At 39.5% G+C, this 20,652-nt stretch overlaps 2 protein-coding genes across 2 annotated transcripts in view; both read right to left on the reverse strand.

Moving 5' to 3' along the window:
- Nucleotides 1–143: 143 nt before the first annotated feature.
- Nucleotides 144–5,691, reverse strand: LOC107573401 (complement C3-like). The gene is made up of 16 exons (XM_016259838.1): nt 5,564–5,691; nt 5,291–5,486; nt 5,041–5,209; nt 4,747–4,820; nt 4,548–4,636; nt 4,234–4,316; nt 4,059–4,146; nt 3,005–3,107; nt 2,764–2,884; nt 2,567–2,682; nt 2,204–2,350; nt 1,855–2,058; nt 1,533–1,724; nt 1,314–1,457; nt 1,106–1,235; nt 144–231 (listed from the first exon to the last, which is right to left on the reverse strand). Exons 1-16 carry the CDS (start codon nt 5,632–5,634, stop codon nt 176–178), a joined length of 1,983 nt encoding a protein of 660 aa, XP_016115324.1. The 5' UTR covers nt 5,635–5,691; the 3' UTR covers nt 144–175.
- An 8,376-nt stretch (nt 5,692–14,067) lies between these two features.
- LOC107573399 (complement C3-like) overlaps nt 14,068–20,652 on the reverse strand; it is a 65,271-nt gene continuing 58,686 nt past the window's right edge. Inside the window, exon 28 of the mRNA XM_016259836.1 lies at nt 14,068–14,265. Coding sequence (XP_016115322.1) covers nt 14,156–14,265 — 110 coding nt within the window. The 3' untranslated portion in view covers nt 14,068–14,155. The remainder of the gene's footprint in view (nt 14,266–20,652) is intronic.

Here is a 20,652-nt window from a genome sequence, read left to right on the forward strand (position 1 = left end):
AAATATATATTGTGTGTTGGAGTGTTCCAGACGCTACAACATCATAGCTGGATCATTACAAGCTAATTTTGATAATCATCAAGATGATGGTAACTTTATTCCAACAAACCATAATGATAGAAATACAACATATATAATAGGTTCACATTAAGCATTTAAAAGGGTTGAATCAGAATTACTGTTTCTCACCTGATCGCCGTCTTCTCTTTGAAAGGAAGGGACAATCAGCCGCTAGAGGAAAAACTCATTAGAATTAAAGCATTTGACACTCTAATGTATGAAGGGGGAATTCACTAAATGTTAACTATGTGCAGTGCTGTTTCAGCACTGATCATACCAACTTAAATGAGTTACCCTATAGACACTGGAGACATTTAAAGGCAAATACACTGTCATTAACTGTTTAAACATCTCAAATGTGCAAATCTGCTCTATAGGCAATTATTTCTAATTCATGGTGTTTATGGACAGTACGTGCCCCTCTGGATTATATTTAGTGGTAACACTTTAAAATAATGGTACATTAATAATCATGTACCAATATCTGAATTAATACTTACTTCAACACGAACTCATGATTAGTGAAGAAGACATGAGCTAATCATGAACCAATCAAGAGCTGTCCTTAACTATGACTGGAGTCTCAAAACAGATTGTGACCTTTTAAGATCATTTATTATTGTATTTAGTATTTTCTACATTTGATAAGGAGGATCAGTGATCAGTAATGTTTATGACAAATCTGCAGATGTCAATAGTTTGAATTATGACAATATTAAACTGTTTAAATGTATTTGAAAGTCAAAATATATACTATTCCTTCTTATAGAGACAGTTTGATTAAATTCACCCCTAAATGTCAATTAAACATGTACTATTTAGTTAAGGATGCGTTATTCATGCATGAATCCTTATGATTCCAGTCATAGTTAAGGACAGCTCCTCATGTCTTCACTAATCATGAGTTAATGTTGACGTAAGTAATAAATCAGGTATTAGCACATGATTAGTCATGTACCATTATTGTATAGTGTTACCTCTTTAGTGAATAAAAAATACTAGTATTTTTATTCAAAATGAAGAAATTACAAATATACAAACATACTTGTTCTGGTGTTGGTTCCTCCTGCAGTGCTGGACTCAAACATCAGACCTGCATCAGTGAAAACCCCCATACTGTCCCTCCCACCTCCTGCTGTACAGCCGGTGTCATGCTTCTCTATGACGTCCCAGATCTAAAGCAGCAAAGAGATCATTTATAAACCTGTCTCAAGAATGCAGTGACTGTTGAGATGCTGATGAACATCCTTCACCTTTGTCTGAGTGAGTCTGTTCTTGTTCACAGCTTTGTCAACCACCACCAGACCAACTTTAGCTCCAGGATCTCCAGTTATCTGCAGCTTGACCTCTTCTCCTGTGCCATAGATATTCATCTTCTCCTTCACATCAATCTGGAGCTGTTATTAAATGAGACACTGAGTCAGACCTAGATGATTGGCACATCAACTGTTTTTTTGTGATTGTTGACCCACCGTTCCCATGCACGTGTCCTTCACATCGACCCAGACTGAATCAGACACCACCTCAGACGAGCCCACATGGTAATAAGCCACAAAGCGGAAGGACGGCACCATGTCTTTGGTTACAGTCACAGGCAGAATCACTAGTGATTCTCCTCTTCGCTTAAACCTGTCTGCTTTTACAATCTGACCTTTACTCAAGATCTGAAAATGAGGCAGATGAGAAAATAGAGATATTCCTTTATTCATAAGATTACATTTTAAACAAAAACAATACACAAGTTTTACTTTAATCAATAATTTCTGCTTGAATCCTGACATGACTGTCAATCACCATGTATGTGAAGTCTTGATCTTTGACTCCTGGACTTTGTCCCGTGCCCAGATAGACTCTCATTGGCTCACCGATCTGAAGCACAGCAGCATCAATGCCGATGTACAGGTAGTTGTTGGAGCCGCCTTTGGTCTCATAGGCCTGAGCCGTCATCTTCCTCACTGCCTGCTGTCCGTCTCTTAATTGTGGATCTTTGGTCTTTGCCTGGAAAGAATAAATACATTGTTTTCTGATGTTCTTTGTACAATATGCTCTATTGATTGTTTAACATCTGTTAACTGATCTATTCTCCACTAGATCACCAGTGAAACTGAATGAACATCAGTGCTGTTATGATGGCAGGTCTTACAGTGATGTCCAGTGTTGAAGATCCTCTCGGAGTGTTGACGGTAACCTTCGCAATGCCGTTGTCTCTTGTTCGACCTCTGACCCCTCCAGGATTGACCTCCACTTCCACATTTTCAGCAGGTGTTTGGTCAGGATTTGTTACATAGATCTTTTATAGAACCCAGACCAAAAAATAATGAAATTGTTCCACATTTTCTACATGTTAACTGTAAAACTGTAAAAAAAAAAAAACATTTGTCTGTGCTGCTTTTTAACTGTTGTAAATGTCATGCAAATGATACTCGCATCTCACTGCTTTTCAGCGTCTCGCACATGAGTGCCACTTCCTTTTACAGAATAGAGTTTAATGAGTAAAATTAGCTACCAAGACGTCGAAGGGCATCCCAGGTTTGAAGAAGTGTGGTGTTCTTTTGAAGTGGATGGTGTACGGTGACGTCACGATCTGAATGCCTCTCCTTTCTGCTTCCACCATTTCACTGCCTGAAACACACAAACCATTAGCTTCTCATACAATCACACACGTGCAGGTAAACATGTGCATACAGATCTGTTGAGTCTTACCACTTTCTGTTAATAGACTGACTGAAACATAGATTGATCGTCCAACCAGCTGGTTAATGTTTGGAAAGGTGTCAGTGATCATCTGATTGGTCAGTTCTGCAGTACCCTCTCCTTTCACAATCTATTCACACATGAAAAACAATATACAATAAAAGCTATTTAACTTCTTATTTAAACTGTCCTCTAGGTTTGAGGAGAAATTATATTGATCTCAACAGGCGAGATGTTTAATGTCTCTCACCTGAACTTTTTGCAGAGATGCAGGAATACTTGTTTTCTTCTCATCTTCCATCACACCAAACACCACAAACGCATTTCCATCCACCTTCTGTCCAAACAGGTACCTATAAAAGCACATTCAGTCTCTGCTGTAAAACTGAATAGAGATGATGACTATCCCTGATCCACATGCACTTCATTACATAGAAAAAGAGCAGTTTCAGCATTTTTAAAAGTCTCTTGTGTGTTGAGAAAGCCATACAGGTTATAAACAATATGAGGGAATTTTTTATTTTTGTACTCTGATGCTGTTTGAGAAGTGTGTGTGCTTTGAGTGTTTGTGCAGATTGTGCAGATCTTCTGGATTGTGACAGATACAATTGAAACTATGTTCATACGATCAGTAAAATAACTAATAAAAAAAAAATAATAATAATTCATTACATTTATATAGCGCTTTTCTAGGCACTCAAAGCGCTTTACATTGTAAGTGTGCAGCATCCACCTGGATGATGCGACGGCAGCCATAGTGTGCCAGAACGCCCACCACACACCAGCTTACTGGTGGAGAGGAGACAGAGTGATGAAGCCAATCAGCAAATATGGGGATTGTTAGGAGGCCATGATGGTCAGAGGCCAATGGGCAAATTTGGCCTCGGTTTAACGTCTCATCTGAAGGACGGTGCTTGTTGGCAGTATAGTGTACCCGTCACTATACTGGGGCATTAGGACCCACACAGACCTCAGGTTGAGCACCCCCTGCTGGCCTCACTAACACCTCTTCCAGCAGCAACCTAGTTTTCCCAGGAGGTCTCCCATCCAGGTACTGACCAGGCTCAGCCCTGCTTAGCTTCAGTGGGCAACAAGTCTTGGGCTGCAGGGTGATATGGCTGCTGGTAAATACTAAAATTGTAGTAAATAGAGTATTGTCTTTGTTTTGAAAGTTAAACTATCAGGACAAGTTTTGGTTTCACATAGAGTACATTATTTTGTAGTTTGCATACAACTTTATTTTAATTCACTGTGCGCACAATTCAAGGATTGATTTTGAATACAGTGAAAATATTTTGTCTTACTTGGCATCAATGTCGACTGTCAGACTCTCATCACCCACATAGAAGAAGGACTTACTGGGCTTTAATTTCACTTCACATGTTGGAAGCACTAAAACCAAACCAGACAAAAGACATGCAAATAAATCAATAAATACATTATTTTAATTATCACATTTATGTAACAATCAGTTTTTACCATATTCTTTGACCTCAAAGTCTGCAGTAAACGTCTCCTGAGGAGTGTTTGAGAACAGTGTGACCACCTTCCAGATCCCAGAGCTGGAGAACATTCATAAATAAGCATTATCCAATAGACTAAATCAGCATTATAGCACATATCACATTTACGAGTAGCTGCTGTGTTGTTTGCAGATAAATTCAAGAGTTTTTATCCTGAGGTAGACATCGTGGATCATTGAAAATTAAATCCAGTCAGTTCACTCAGGATCAGTCTTCATAGTGTTTCACACACACACACACACACACACACACACACACACACACACACACCTGGCCATCTGAGGAATGCTGTATCCTCCAGACTTCATCCCTCTGACTGGAAACATCTTCTCTGATGAAACTGTGATGCCTTGTGGATTCTTCAGAAACACAGAAATCAGCATGAACACTGCGACTGCAGAGATCATCAGTGCTCATTATGCTGAAATGACTCTGTCTGTGTGTGTGTGTGTGAAATAACAGTGTGTACCATGATTTTCACTGTGATTCCAGACTCACTGCGTGGTGTCATGTTGGGCGTCAGAGAGAAAATCCTGTACTGAACTGCAAAAGTAGTTAAAATAATAATAAATTAACTGAATAAAATAAATTAAATAATAAACTGAAATACATAGTTCTGATATTTTTATTTTCTGCAGATACAAACCCTGATAAAAGCAGCAGGCAGTTTAATAATAAACAGAATGATGTCAGGCTGATGTTTTAAAGTTCAAAGTTCATTAATGTACTCTATATTGGTCATGTTTTCAGCACTTAATCGTACCTTTGCTAGCAGGTGTGTAGATGGGCTTGTCTGTTTGGACAAATATATATCCAGACTGGAATGAGAGCAGGACCACTTTCTCCAGAGTGACGGATGGAAACTGAGCTTGTAGATACACATACTGCTTCTCCAGAGGATCGTCAGAGAACAAGATCTGATCATCAGGAATCTGTTGAACAGATAACCGGCCAGTTATAACGGTTAATAAAATAAATGAGACATCACTGCACTGTAATTACTGCACTCTCACCTTTATATCTGTAAGGATCTGGAAATTGTTGTCTGCGGTCAGTGTCACTGATTTAGACAGTATCTCCCGGCTCTTCTTTGGATGATTCTTTACTATGATCGTCACATCGAGGTCTCGTCCAGAGTAATCCTGAGCATCCAAAAACAGGTTCTCTGAGGAACCCACCCTCAGCAGATTAGGAGCCGACAGAACAAACCTGAGGAGATCAAATCAGAGCGTTTGAGAACAGATCTGTTAGTGAATCCATGAACAAACAGTGTGTTTGATACTCACAGCGGGTCACATAGTGTGAGGAGCGGTGAGGAGAGCAGAACAACAGTCAGAAACAGCAGCTTCACCTCCATCCTGACTGTCTGTGTGTGTCTTCCTGTGAGCGTCTGTGAAGCTGCAGCAGCTCCGATTTATACCCGCCTCCACCACCCTCAGAGTCCAAACTGCACGCTCTCTCAGTCTGTTTGTTTGCATTTGTTTTATAAATAAACAAACATTTCAGTTCACCACTCTACAGTCTAACAGTATAGCAAATTATAATTATGCTTGAAAAAAACTTTTCTACTTTTATAGATTTTATAAATCAAATCTTTTGAATTCATGTAACAAAGAAAGCTCAAATTTCACACATGTTCAGTGTCTAAATAAAGCAGCTGTCAGTAAAATTTAGTTCAGTTTTGTGAATCAAACAGGAGACTCATAAAGAGCAGAAAAGGAGGTGAAGAGTTCACGGCAGTCCAATTCAGATTTCCTGTAAATGACCTGCAAAAACCAGTTGTGTAAATTCAACCTTTGGTAAATTGGCAGCTGCTCTGTTGATCTTGTAAGGGTCGAAATAATGAACAAACATCATATTTAACCGTGAAAATATGTCCCAGATGTTTCAGCTCAATACCTGTGCTATTGTGTAAATGAGATTCAAATGAGTTCTCCATTGAAATGACAAATGGAAGGACAATATATATAATATCATATAATAATATATAGTAATTTGTTTTGTATGTCATGTTTTAATTCATAAAATGGAATCATTTGATATTTTTATCTTTTATAACTTCATTAGTATACTGTATATGATAAACAGAGACAGAACACAGAACAGAGATCTTGAGCGTAACTGCAGGAGTTTATGTTTGGCATGCGCTCTGGAGGCACAAACCTTTTTTTATGTTTTTTTATTCAAGCAAAAAATATTTCATTTATTAACTTTTAATAATTATTCATTCAAACAAACACATTTACAAATTCACAAATAAATAGGCACAAAAAGCATTTCATGTTTAAAACGTGGTTACATCAATTATAATAAATGTATTTTAAATTGCTTTTTTTCAGTGGTAATGAGTAATATAGTTTGTTATTGATCACAGCTGCACATGATGAAACAATATGAAGAGCTTTAAAAACACTTTGTACACCAGTATAGAACATCTGTACTGTTTAGATACACAGATATCAAGAATCAGCATATGAATCTCAACAATGGTGACCAGCATCAGACAGATTCATGCTGCAGTGCATTCTGGGTGCACCAATCATAACTCATCCATGGCTCCCAGCATGCATTGCGACATGAATAAATGATGCCACTACATTGTTTTAGTATTTTAATTAAAGGAAACAATATTTTATGTATTAACTTTTAATAATTATTTATTAAAACAAACACATTTACAAACTCACAAATAAATAGGCACAAAAAGCATTTCATGTTTAAAACGTGGTTACATCAATTATAATAAATGTATTTTAAATTGCTTTTTTTCAGTGGTAATGAGTAATATAGTTTGTTATTGATCACAGCTGCACATGATGAAACAATATGAAGAGCTTTAAAAACACTTTGTACACCAGTATAGAACATCTGTACTGTTTAGATACACAGACATCAAGAATCAGCACATGAATCTCAACAATGCTGACCAGCATCAGACAGATTCATGCTGCAGTGCATTCTGGGTGCACCAATCATAACTCATCCATGGCTCCCAGCATGCATTGCGACATGAATAAATGATGCCGCTACATTGTTTTAGTATTTTCTTTTATTTATACTATTTGCTTTAATTTTTTTTATTTTTAGTTGTGACTTTTTACTGCCTTGTTTTGTCACGTTCAAAAATCACATTAACATTATCAGAATATTTTGTCTCCATTGCTGAGATTCACATGCTGATTCTTCATGTCTATGAGTGCCAGAGTTGAAACCTCCGTATGAGCCATATTTATAAAAATCACTTACAAAGTTTTTATCACATTGCTATTATGCATTACTGCAACAACATAGAAATCATAAAAGCTCTACAGTTTTACTCACTATTCACAAAAACGGTAAGTTGAAGAAAAAAAAAACATCTAAACATTAATTCTGTTTTAGATAATAAAGTCAAACTGGTTAGTAATGTGTGAAGCTGGTGATGCTGTTTGTAGAGTTGTTCAATCATCTTCTGCTGAGATCTTGAGAGATTTAATGTCTTGTAGTTGTGTTAACAACTCCAATGTGTTGTAGTTCTTGTGTTTCTCTTTTCTTCAGTGATTCTGCTTGTTAACAGCAGCTGTTCATCACTAATGATCAATCAGCACTTAATTAATCACTCAATTATCTCATTAACTTTAACACAGCTTCAGTGTTACTTTAACACTCTTTTAGAGTGGGACCATATATGCTCCGAGCAGTGTTCATTTAACACTCGGGAATTTACTGTGTAGCTAAAACAACTGGAAGTGGATGAGACCAGAATCCTTGCACATTTTTGACCAATGTGATTAACACCAAGGTTTTAATTAGTCACAGTAAAAAAATAATAATAATTATTCAATGAAACTTTATTATGAAATTGCATGTTTTGGCAAAAATAATATAATTTGGTTTTAAACACCAGTTGATTTATGTAAAAAAAAAAAAAAGCACACTTATACAATTAATGAATGCATCCTGCTTTAGCAAGTGTATAAGCGAGTTCACTGATGCCGATGTATCTCTGCCTGTGTTCTGGAGTTTGGCTTTCCTCTCTTGTTGGTCAGTATTCAACCCATGTCTGCTTTCCAAAAACATACTACAGACTAAAAACATCAGCAAAGTGAAGACAATACTGTGTTCATGTATAAAGCAGAAATCTTGCTGGTATTATTAAAAACCCATGAAGGACATTAAACACATAAACCACCCAAATCCAGTCATTTACAAACAGACACTCGATGGACACCTATAGTGTTTTCAGCATCAGTACAAGTGAGAATCGTAGAAACTATGAAAACTAATGTTTTACTCAAGTCTGGCTCATGTTTATCACTTTGAATCAGCATAACAAATTACACGTTTAGAACTGACTGTATCTTTTGCAAGTAATGAAATTGGATCAGTTTGTTCAGACAGTGTGGTAAAGTGTATCATTGGCAGTGTTGGGAAGGTTACTTTGGAAATTTAATAGGTTACATATTAGAAGTTACCCTATTTGAAATGTAATAGTAGTGTAACTTTTTCAATTACTTTATTAAAGTAATGTAACTGTTTACTTTTGATTACTTTTCTAAATTTCTAATGGATGTTTATTTGCAACTGTTAATAATTTTCAAACATTTACACCATGCAGGGTTAACCTTTCAGTAGTGCTCAACAGTGTCAGACTTTCAGAATCCTTCACCACTTGAATTAAGATGATCAAATTTGAACACATCCACCACAAAATCAGCCTTTAGTACCGCCTTTTACTTTGAAATTGATTTGAAGTTCAATGCAGATTTAAAAGCATAAGAACTAGTTTACTGATACTGTTTTTGAAACCAAATCTTTGCATAACTACAGGAAACACTGCATCTAACAATGGTTTGGAAAAAAAAGTTAATAAAAAAATGAATAAATAAAAGCATATACATCAACTCAAATGCGGTTATCTACTAAGCATGTGTCCTATTCTGTGCACTAAACTCCTGAAACATTGGTGTCTCTTTGTATATGATAGGTTAAACTATGGTTTGTGTTGCAAAAACCATGGTTAATTTGTGGTTACCATGCTTTAACAATAGTAACCATTGTCTTTGGATTATAGTAAAATCACCGTTCATTTTCATAAGGGTTGTGTTGTTGTCTGCCCTAGCGCCCCCTAAACCTATTAATAAAAAATGATTATTAGTCTGCTAAATTACTACTGTAACATTACAATAGATAATAATTATGTCCTTTATACAGTATTTTGAGTGATGACTGCTTAACTACGTAAACAAAGACAAAACTACAATAGCATATTTTCAGATGAAACTAACCTGCACTTGAAACCCTGAACAGTAGTTTTGCTTCTCTGCTCCATCTGTGTGCTTCCACAGTCCACTCCATTCTCTCTCTCGCATTGATTACTCTGATCCAAACCGTTTGGTGGAGGCGCAGAGAGTGTGCGAGCCAAAGCCAGTCACGACTAACTGATCACGACACGATCAGTTAGGAAAGATATAGCAACCCGAGTCAGACCAGTCTGAAGGTTTGACTCGAGTTTGGTGGTTGTAGCTTTAAAAGTCTAGGAGGAGATACATTTTAAAATTTAGTCTTAGAAGAATACGTTTAAATAGGATTTCAGTAAGTTGGCTTTTTCAAACCAACTTAATTTAACAGTTTGAAGCCAATTCAGAAAGGATAATTCAATTGTGAATAACATTGTAGCCCCACGACAATTCTACGTACCTGCATATGGATTACTGCAACTATATGAGAAATATGCAGACTAACAAATTCAATATAGTCACACATGTAACTCGAAATTTCTGGACAATTGCAGTATTACTCGACTAAGACACAGTCTAGAATGCATAACATCTACAACCCTTTACCTGAATCTTTTATACAAAACTTACATCAAAGCAACCTTATGTTTTAAAGAACAAACTCAACTACTTTGAGCATGCAGAATTTCTTTGTGCGCTGCAGCGGTCGTGATATGTGTCACAATACACTAGAGAAGAACGAGGAGACGCTGGAGAATACTTTAACTAGACTTTTAATTCCATGAACCAAAGGAGACTAACTCAAAAACTCAGGATGACGCGCATAACAGCGGACAGAAAACTAGGGACTGGGAACACTTCAAACACACAGAACAGGATGATGGGATGACAAGACACACTTGGGATCAATGGTAACCACATAGGAAACACCTGGGAAGAAATCAACATAACATACACCTGGGGAGCAAGACAGACAAAACATGGAACAGAGTCTGACAATTTAAACACTTAAATTCAAGACAGGAGCGCACAAGTTAGCGCCGTGAGCACGGGTGTTGAGTTATAGCGCCCATCAACAAAGTTGAATCTGAGCAATGGACCTTTTTCACATTTCAGGGTTTCTCAGCAGCGGAAGTCGTTATAGTTGGGTTAACTTGAAGAGCAGTGAATGGGAGAGTACCACAAATATATTTTTTGCATTCCTATTTGCTCAAACAGCAAAAGAAAAACTCCACGATAGTGTTTTCATGACATTCAATAAAAGGAAAATAAAATTGAGAGACACTGATAAATTCTGGCAGTCAGACGAGAGAACAATGTCAAATTTACCATCCTTTCCTTAGACGCTGCATTAGAAACACCCTTGCATTAGCGTTAACGTTTTTTTTGTAATTTGATTCAAAAGTGATATAATACAAAGAATAGTGTTATAAATATACATACATTTAAAAAAATATACAAATATGAAAAACTTTTGAGGATTTTCGATGCTGATGACCAGTGTTGGGGGTTACGTAATCAGATTACTTTTTTCAAGTAACTAGTAAAGTAACGCATTACTTTTTAATTTACAAGAGAATATCTGAGTTACTTTTTCAAATAAGTAACGCAAGTACTTTTTTCCAATTTATTGATTAACAGCTCTCCTGTCCCCATGTTGAGAGAAATCAGATGTTACTGTAGTTCTAAAATAAATATGAATATGCATTAATTCATCTCAGAAAAAAAACACAGATTCAGTATTCCTCAAAATGAATAAAAAATAATGCAACTCAGAATATGCAATAATTAAATGTTAAACAACACAAATATCCTTTATGTATTTAATCCCATTCCATTAACCAATGTCTTTGCTTCTGACCTTCGATGATCCAGTTCAACCGTACTAATAAACACAAATAACTCTAGACAAACATTTGTGTGTCGTTGCAACCCGTTCTCATCAGTCTGCGTTTAAATAACACGCTTTACACTTTCTAATTGCGTGTAATGCATACGCTAAATGCCAATTTTGCGTGCATATGATACGCCAATCCTTCACATTAACTTCAGTGGAGAGCAGATGCGTACAAATACCACGCGTCATCTTCAGCGGCAGTGACGTCACCAGCGAGGCTCAGTTCACCTGATGGCGTACACCTTCAAACAGGTAAGGGCAACGATCTTTTTTTGTAATAACATTTACTATGGGCTTAACGTTACCTCAGTAATCGTAGTTTTACTGTGGTATCTGTAGTTACTAAAGCATAATAACCACAACACTTACTATGGGCTTAACGTTACCTCAGTAATCGTAGTTTTACTGTGGTATCTGTAGTTACTAAAGCATAATAACCAAGTGGAAAATGTTAAATTCATAGATTCTTAATATAATCTTGACACTTTTAAGTCAACTTTCAGTGATCAGGCCATATGCCCAGGTGGACGGGAGGAGGGCTTAAGCATGGGTGAAGGGACAGATGAGCAAATCGTTTTCTTTGATATCTTCTCCTCAGATTAGAAAGTTTATTGTTTTGTTGCATGGCATCTGTTTTGCGCGAGTTCCTGAAGTTTGGTTTAACGGGGAGATCATGTTTTATCATGACTGTTTATATGCACAAACAGCAATTTCATACACTAAAGGAAAGATAAAATATATAACAGGTCCCCTTTAAACAATTTCTGAATAACCATGCCAATAGATTACACGATTAATCGAATGCGATTGTCATGCGCATTTTGTTAGTAAAGCCGGTTCTGTAATCAGCAGGAAATCATCATCACGTGCTTTTAGATGGAGCAGCATTTACTACACAGAGCTTCTCAGTGAACTACGGCTCTGTGAAGTAAATGCTGCTCCATCTGAAAGCATGTGAAAATACCACATTTAATAACATATTTTTACTCCAAACTCACTTCATAACGTCAGTCGAGTGTTTGAAATAAATCCTTCTGTGAGATGATGTGGCTTCTTACACAGAATAAGGCACGCAACATATTTCATAGTATTTAAGCAGTGATAAAGGCATTGCATTATAAATATACTTTATTTTAATGAAAATTATAATAATAAGAACTCAGATAAACTTTATATTGCCGTAGTTGTGTGTTTATTAGTCACGTGGAATAAATGAAAGCAGTTGAATGTTTTGTTTATTCATCTGCAACCATAGGCATTTTCTGGGTTTCTTCTGTGAGGCATTTTTGGAGTTTCAGCGTGAGAGTGCCCTCTGGCCTTTGGATGGAGATTTACTGCTGATCACAGAACCATGCGTCACTGAAAGATACGCATGACAATCGCAGCTTCTGTCGAATCGCGATCTCGATTCCATTTCGATTTATCGTGCAGCCCTACATGCCAATATTTCTAACTTGCACATATGACTGTTATATTATCATGTATGTGTAGGCTATATTTCATATGCCATAAAATGGGGGAGGATGGGGGGTGTTGGTCAGGGTTTCCTCTTGGTAAAAATCACTCCTGGTGCCGACAGTTAGTGGTTGAAATAGGTCAAAATTCACTGGAGAGAGTCGTTTCTCTCGCCCCCTGTTAGAGTTTAGATGGATGCTGAGGCTTTTTAGGTCAGGTAGAATCTGCAATCTCTGACCCAGTTAGTTTGCTGGCTTCCATGGCTGCAATACGCTGTATTTTCCACCAACTGGCAACCCGGGTGTCTACTATTGGGTAAACTGGCAGTGGGCGGAGTCACATTGACCAAAACAAAAACAGACATTCCAACATGGAACACACATTTCAAAGTTAAATAACTGCATTGTTTTTCAGAGAAACAATGTGCACTTAGCGTTTCCTAAACATCTGCTAACATATGATGGGTTAGAGAGTCTGACTCATAACCCAAAGGTTGCGGGTTCGAGTCTTGTACCGGCAGGGATTGTAGGTGGGGGGAGTGAATGTACAGTGCTCTCTCCCACCTTCAATACCACGACTGAGGTGCCCTTGAGCAAGGCACTGAACCTCCAACTGCTCTCTGGGCACCGCAGCAAAAAATGGCTGCCCACTGCTCCGGGTGTGTGTGTTCACGGTGGGTGTGTGTTCACTGCTGTGTGTGTGAACTTTGGATGGGTTAAATGCAGAGCACTAATTCCAAGTATGGGTCACCATACTTGGCCACATGTCACGTAACTTTATCTTTATGCTTTAGTGCAGTCAAACATTACATACAGCACCTTTGAGAAGAAAATGCTCAGCCATTGCGTTGACATGTAAAAAATCACCACAGGTGGTCTTTAAATTTCTGCTTTATTCCTTTGGATTTACACAAATGTCTTCAGTTTATCTAGAGGTTCTCCTTCAAAGTCTCTTGTGATTACTAAACTGAGATACAGGTTCAAATTATTACACAAATTACAATGTGTATAATGAATGAAAATCAGATATTTTAGCCAGACACTGTATATCACAGCATGATTAATTAATAGTCCAAAACGAACACTTTCAAGTTTCATTTAGTCAGACTTTTTTATACAATTACAATAAACTATTTTGGCTAAAGTAACATTACTAAGATTTACTGAAAATTTGCAAGAGATAATGTTTAATTTTCTGTTATGTAATCACATAATGCATCCTTTTCTAAGGCGTTTCACAAGTTCAAAAATGCCAGGTGTACAATGCTACAGGATAGTGCCTGTTTACACTATTTCGTTGCAGTGGTGTTATTTGTGGCTGATGATACCTTCTGCACACTGGCACAGGTCTCCTTTACACAATCTGTATATTGCGCCATCTTTCCTTTCGGGGTGGTAGAACTTTGTACAGCGTGCATCTGAAAAACACACATGGGTTTAATCAAGGGGGGTCAACTGATTAAAAATAGTAATATAGTAAATTCCAGAGATGGAAAAAGTATACATATCCTTCACTCAAGTAGAAGTACAGATACTCATGTTTAAAAAATACTCTAAAATAATAAAAAGTAGCCATTACTACTACCTGTTTTAGTGTCACACTGGTAATGGGACCTCACTTCATATAAACACCTTAAAGGGGTCATATGATGCGATTTCAAGTTTTCCTTTCTCTTTGGAGTGTTACAAGCTGATTGTGCATAAACAAGATCCCTGAAGTTGCAAAGACTAAAGTCTCAAAACCAAATAGATATTCTTTATCAAAGTTAAGACTCTGCCACGCCCCCCTAAAACGGCTCATTCTAACACGCCCCCACATGTCTACATCACTATGTGGAAATATTTGCATAATGCCGCCCAAATGTGCACACAGAGAATGAAGGCATGGCTTCAGTAACCGCAGTTAGTGTTGAAGCAGCCATGTCAGGGATACGCTGTGTGTTTCTAGGTGAAAGCAAAAGCACTTTATTTGGCCTTCCGAAAATAGATGCATTTAGGAATCTTTAAGATTACTTACAACAGAACAGCAATGCATTTTATGGACAACCGTTTCGTGAACCTAGGAGAGGAGGTAATTTTGACTTTGCTATGACAATCTGGCGCTTCTGAATCAGCTTCTGCTTTGTTATTAGTTTAAGTATTTGCTATTGACTGTTCCAATGCAGAGTTTTGTGCATCGTCTGTGTGTGTGCGAGAGAGAGAGCGCGAGAGAGAGCGAAAGAGGGAGAGAGCGTGAGAGAGAGAGAGAGAGAGAGAGAGCGCGCGCGAGAGAGAGAGAGAGAGAGGGGGGGGGGGGGGGCACATCACAAATACATACCAGCTTCATCACTGTGTCTGTCACGCGACTCTGTTCCCCTTTCGGGCTTGAACTGATGGTAAAACTAATGACATTATTTACTGTCTTTACATTTATTTTGAAAGATGAAGCTCGCGATTATGGTAAGGGGCGTTACATTTCCGACGAGTGCTTGCGGTGTTTGGCCAATCACAATGCACTGGGTCAGCTGGTCACTCAGAGCAGACTGCGCTTGTCGGAAGGAGGGACTTTGTAGAAAACGAACCGTTTGAGAGAGGCGGGGCATAGAGGACCTACAATAATGTACAGTATTTGAAAAATAATGTGTTTTTTGAACATTAAAGCATGTCAACATATTCTGTTACACCAAATACACAAAATAATGATCTTTAAAAAAAACATCATATGACCCTTTTAATACAACAGAACTTACATTTAAAATTTTGTTAGCTAATGAATTATCCAGGTTGAACAACCACGATGTAGAACAGGGCCAGACTGGGACAAAATGTCACTCATCCAGGCCGTCCCACTCACCCACAACAAATTCTGAAACATGGACAGCACTATTTGTTGTATGGCCATCACATAAAAAAGGTTAAAATCCTTAGGATGGGACCGTGCAAAATAACCATATTTTCTTAATTGCCTAAATGCCTAAATTAGTACAACAATAACTGCACCATGACAATATCTTTATAGAAAAATCCTGATATTGAACATGTTACTGCTTCATCTCTAGTCAAATATTCCCTTACGAAAATTAACCCTGAATTTATTATAGTAAAAGTATAGTAACCGTAATGTTTTAACCATAGTTTTACTACAGATTCCATGGTTGAACTATGGATGTGAGCCATTTGTGCATTACGTCTCCCGGAAAGGTTTAATTTGACCGAACTGCTCTGATAACCTGTTTGGATTCAACCAATATGCTATAGTGCATAAATGTTTGCGCGAAACCTGCAGGAATGTGTAGAATTATGCGCAATCCTGTGCCGAAAAACGTACTGAGTTGCTAACGTAACCTCGGTTCCCTGAGATATGGGAACGAGTACTGCGTCGCTAAGATGCTATGGGGAAGACTGCTTTTCTCCAATGACTGAAGCCTTATTTAATAAGGCAGTGTAACTGCACGGCCATTGGTTCATGCAGTGATATAAAAATTGAACCAATGGCTCTGCAGCTGAGCTGCACAAACCTATGGCGATAAAGCCCGCCAGAGCCCGCCAGAATGGACGGGGCCATCTGGCTATATAAGTGGGCCTGTTGCCATAGGATCCTCAGGTTACTTCGACTGAAGCGATGACTGAGTCATGCAGCGGCATAGCATGGCTAGTTACCAAGTGCTCGTTCCCGTATCTCAGGGAAACGAGGTTACGTTAGTAACCGAGTACGTTTCCAATCGATACTTCAGCGCTATCGATACTTCGCTAAGACACTATGGGGAATCAGTACAATCCCGCCGTGTTATGCTAGAGGAACGACTCATTATAACTAGCACCACAAGGGGCCCAGAGGTCAGCCCAGCCATGAGTAATCGTTCCAAGAAAACTCTTACAGCTGCAGCACTCAGTTAGGGCCAAGAACGCAAGAAGGGAGGCACAGCCTAAGCACTGGTTTGCCCTAAGACAAGAATGAGCCCATTAAACAGAAAGGACCCTGGCCTGTAAGGTCGGGATGTCCAGATTATAGAACCTGGCAGATGTGGACGGCAAGGCCCAGTCAGTTGTCGCACAGATTTCTGCAATGGACACACCGTTAGACCATGCCCAAGACAAGGCCATACCTCTAGTCAAATGGGCTCTTACTCCCATGGGGCAGTGTAGGCCCAAGGAGGAGTATGCTAGTGCAATAGCGTCAACTATCCACATGGAGAGTCTCTGCTTAGTGACTGGAAGCCCTTTGGTGCGGCCATCGAAGCATATAAAGAGTTGGCAGAATGCTCAATATAAAACCTCAATGCCCTGACGGGGCAGATTAAGTTCAACTCCTGGTCATCCTAGCAAGGAAGCGCCGATAGAATTATAACCTGTGCTCTGAACGGAGTGGAGAGCACCTTAGGTACATATCCATGGGCCAGAATTCAAGGCAGGAGGGGCTCACAGAGAGTGCCTGCAGATCTCCCATCCGCTTTACCGATGCTAGCATCAGAGTCAGATCCGTTTTTACTGTCAGGGAACGAAGGTCAATGCATTTCGCCATCGAAATCCAAGATGGCGGCGCGGTCGGACGCAGCGGCTACTCCGGGTCCCAAAAATTGTGTTTTTATGTCTGTTAGTCTCGTTTCCTCGTCTTCAAACAGTCTCACCTTATCGAAAAATCATCAGATAAACACTCGGAAACACATCTATGATCAACAAAGCCTTCTGGAAATCGGCAGTGAGTAAAAATAACAGCTTTCGCCCGTGACTACTGAGAAGCTACGAGGCCTCTTTCTGCTGCTGAAGCCGAACCCCGAGACCGCGGCCTCGCCTACTGACGCTACCTGCACAAAACGGCAACGCCGGCGATGTGAGAGAGGACAGAAGCGCGGCAAGCATGGAGGCACACGAGCTAGGCTAAGGGCTAACCCCACTAGACCAGCGATTCCATCACTCATGCTCTCAAACGTTCGCTCTCTGGAAAATAAACTGGACTTAATTCAACTCAGTCGGTCTACACTGCATGAGACAAGGGATTGTTGTGTGCTTGTTTTCACTGAAACATGGTTAAACGACAATATCCTGGACTGCGCTATTCAGTTGCATGGACTCACCTGCTACCGAGCGGACAGAGATACAGCACTGTCTGTAAGACTTGCGGGGGTGGCTTGTGTGTGTACATCAACAAAGAGTGGTGTAACAATGCTGTGGTAGTGACAAAACACTGTTCATCGCTGGTGGAGTTTATGTTTGTGAAGTGTCGACCATTCTATCTGCCGCGGGAGTTCACGGCCATTGTTATTGTCGCCGTTTACATCCCCCCCGTGTGCAAACGCTAAGGACGCGCTTCGCGAGCTGTACATCGCCATCAGCGAACAACAAACAAATAACCCTGACAGCTTTTTCATAACAGCCGGTGACTTCAACGACGCAAACTTAAAGACAGTGCTGCCAAAGTTCTACCAACATGTGAACTTTGCAACAAGGGGAAAAAACACACTGGACTTTGTTTACACAACAAAAAAGAACTCGTACAAGGCTGTACCCCGCCCCCACCTAGGGTATTTGGATCACATCTCTGTTATGCTAATTCCAGCATACAGACAAAAAACTCATCACAGTTTGGCCAGATGATGCTACCTCAACTCTACAGGACTGCTTTCAGTGCACAGACTGGAACATGTTTAAAGAGGCAGCCACCTACAACAACCACACAGACCTGCAGGAGTACACTGAAACTGTGAGTGCTTACATCAAAAAGTGCATTGATGATGTGACAGTCACCAAGACCATCATCACACGTGCAAACCAAAAGCCGTGGATGACAGCAGAGGTTTGTGGGCTGCTAAAGACCAGAGATGAAGCATTCAGATCAGGAGATAAAGCAGCCCTCAAAACAGCAAGAGCCAATCTGTCCTGTGGCATCAAAAATGCAAAACGGTCGTATGCTCAAGAAAATCAACAATCACTTCACAGACAGCAGAGACACACGGAGCCTGTGGCAAACCATTCAGACCACCACTGACTAAAAGCCCCCGCCACAGGCCTGTGATAATGACACATCCCTCCCGGATACACTCAACCAATTTTATTCCCAGTTTGAAATGCAGAATGACACACCCGCACAAAAACTGCCCATACCTCTCAACGACCAGGCGCTCTGTCTGTCTCCAGCCGACGTAAGGAAGACCCTATCTAGGATTAACCCACGCAAGGCTGTGGGTCCTGACGACATACCTGGCCGTGTATTGAGAGACTGTGCTGCACAGCTGACAGATGTCCTAACAGATATCTTCAACACCTCGCTGAGCCAGGCAGTCGTCCCAACATGTCTCAAATCCACAACAATCATACCGGTACCAAAGAAATCACCTGTGTCCTGTCTAAATGACTACTGTCCCATAGCACTGACTCCAATAATGATGAAGTGCTTTGAGAGGTTAGTCACGCACAACATCAAAACCAGCCTCCCCAACACACTCGATCCACTCCAGTTTGCATACCGTCCAAACCGCTCTACAGACGATGCAATTTCCACCACCATCCACCTGGCTCTTACCCACCTAGAAAATAAAGATTCCTATGTTAGAATGCTGTTCATCGACTTCAGCTCAGCGTTCAACACAATAATCTCACAACAGCTCATCAATAAACTAAACCTGCTGGGCCTTAGCAATTCCCTCTGTAATTGGATTCCAGACTTTCTATCTGGAAAACCTCAGTCAGTCCGTGTCGGCCACAACACCTCAAGCACTACCACACTGAGCACAGGTGCCCCACAAGGCTGTGTGCTCAGCCCGCTGCTCTTCACGCTGCAGACCCACGACTGCACTGCCAAGTTCAGCTCCAACCACATCATCAAGTTCGTGGATGACACAAAGGTGGTAGGTCTCATCAGCAAAAGTGATGAAATGCACTACAGAGAGGAAGTGGCAAAGCTGGCTGAATGGTGTGGAACTAACAACCTGTCCCTCAATGTGAGTAAGACAAAGGAGGTTGTGATGGACTTCAGGAGAAACTCCGTTGACCACCCCCCACCAGAGATGGGACTTTCAAGTCACAAGCAGGTCTTCAAGTCATATCCCGAGTCTTCAAAGAGTTAAAGTTAATGAGATAATTAAGTGACTAATTAAATGATGATTGTGCATTAGTGATGAACACCTGCTGTTATTGAGAATTACAGAGGATCAGATGTTGATGTTTTATTGGTTAAAATTATGGCACCACCATGGAGATCGGTGTTTGCTTTAGTTGCGCTCTCGACCCTTGACTCATGTGTTAGATTTTTCTTTATAGCAATGCATGAGGTGTTGTGACGCAGAGAGATCAGTGGTATGCAGTGAGCAGCTATTACCTATATTTATATGATGAGATAGTTATCATGAGCTGACCTGATTACAATCAAAAAATGTTATATGTTTAGGTTTTGCATAATCAACCCTGTGAAACTACAGCCATGCAAAACAAAGTGCTGCTCTACTGGTTACTATGAATGAATTGTAAATCTTTATAATGCATACAAAAATGTGATCTCCGGTGCTATTTAGGCACACACATACATCAAGAACCAGCATATGAATCTCAACAATAGTGACAATCAACAAAATGCTTCATGCTGCAATGCATGCTGGGTAACACCATAGTAAAAACTCCCATCATGCGCTGCAGTATGAATAATTATTGTCACCACTGTTGAGGATCATATAAGTGTTCATGTCTAAAAGCCTGAGCGGACAAGTTTTTTTTTCTTTTCAATATTGAAGCATTACAGTGGTTTTTGTGTAGTGGGACTTTTTTTTTGTCACAGCTCCTTAATATCGGAATGTCAGTCAATAAACCAAAGAGAGACCACTTTATGATGTTCA

The sequence above is a fragment of the Sinocyclocheilus grahami genome, unplaced genomic scaffold (genome assembly GCF_001515645.1).
Source record: "Sinocyclocheilus grahami isolate Dianchi unplaced genomic scaffold, SAMN03320097.WGS_v1.1 scaffold1933.1, whole genome shotgun sequence".
In the NCBI taxonomy this organism is placed as follows: domain Eukaryota; kingdom Metazoa; phylum Chordata; class Actinopteri; order Cypriniformes; family Cyprinidae; genus Sinocyclocheilus; species Sinocyclocheilus grahami.

Excerpts from the sequence above, each read along its gene's own strand:
- LOC107573401 (XM_016259838.1), bottom strand. The coding sequence starts at position 5,634 with ATGGAGGTGAAGCTGCTGTTTCTGACTGTTGTTCTGCTCTCCTCACCG. Across the intron at positions 3,108-4,058 it reads ACAGTCGACATTGATGCCAA|GTACCTGTTTGGACAGAAGG; the intron begins GTAAGACAAAAT and ends GTGCTTTTATAG. Across the intron at positions 2,351-2,566 it reads GGATGCCCTTCGACGTCTTG|ATCTATGTAACAAATCCTGA; the intron begins GTAGCTAATTTT and ends GTTCTATAAAAG.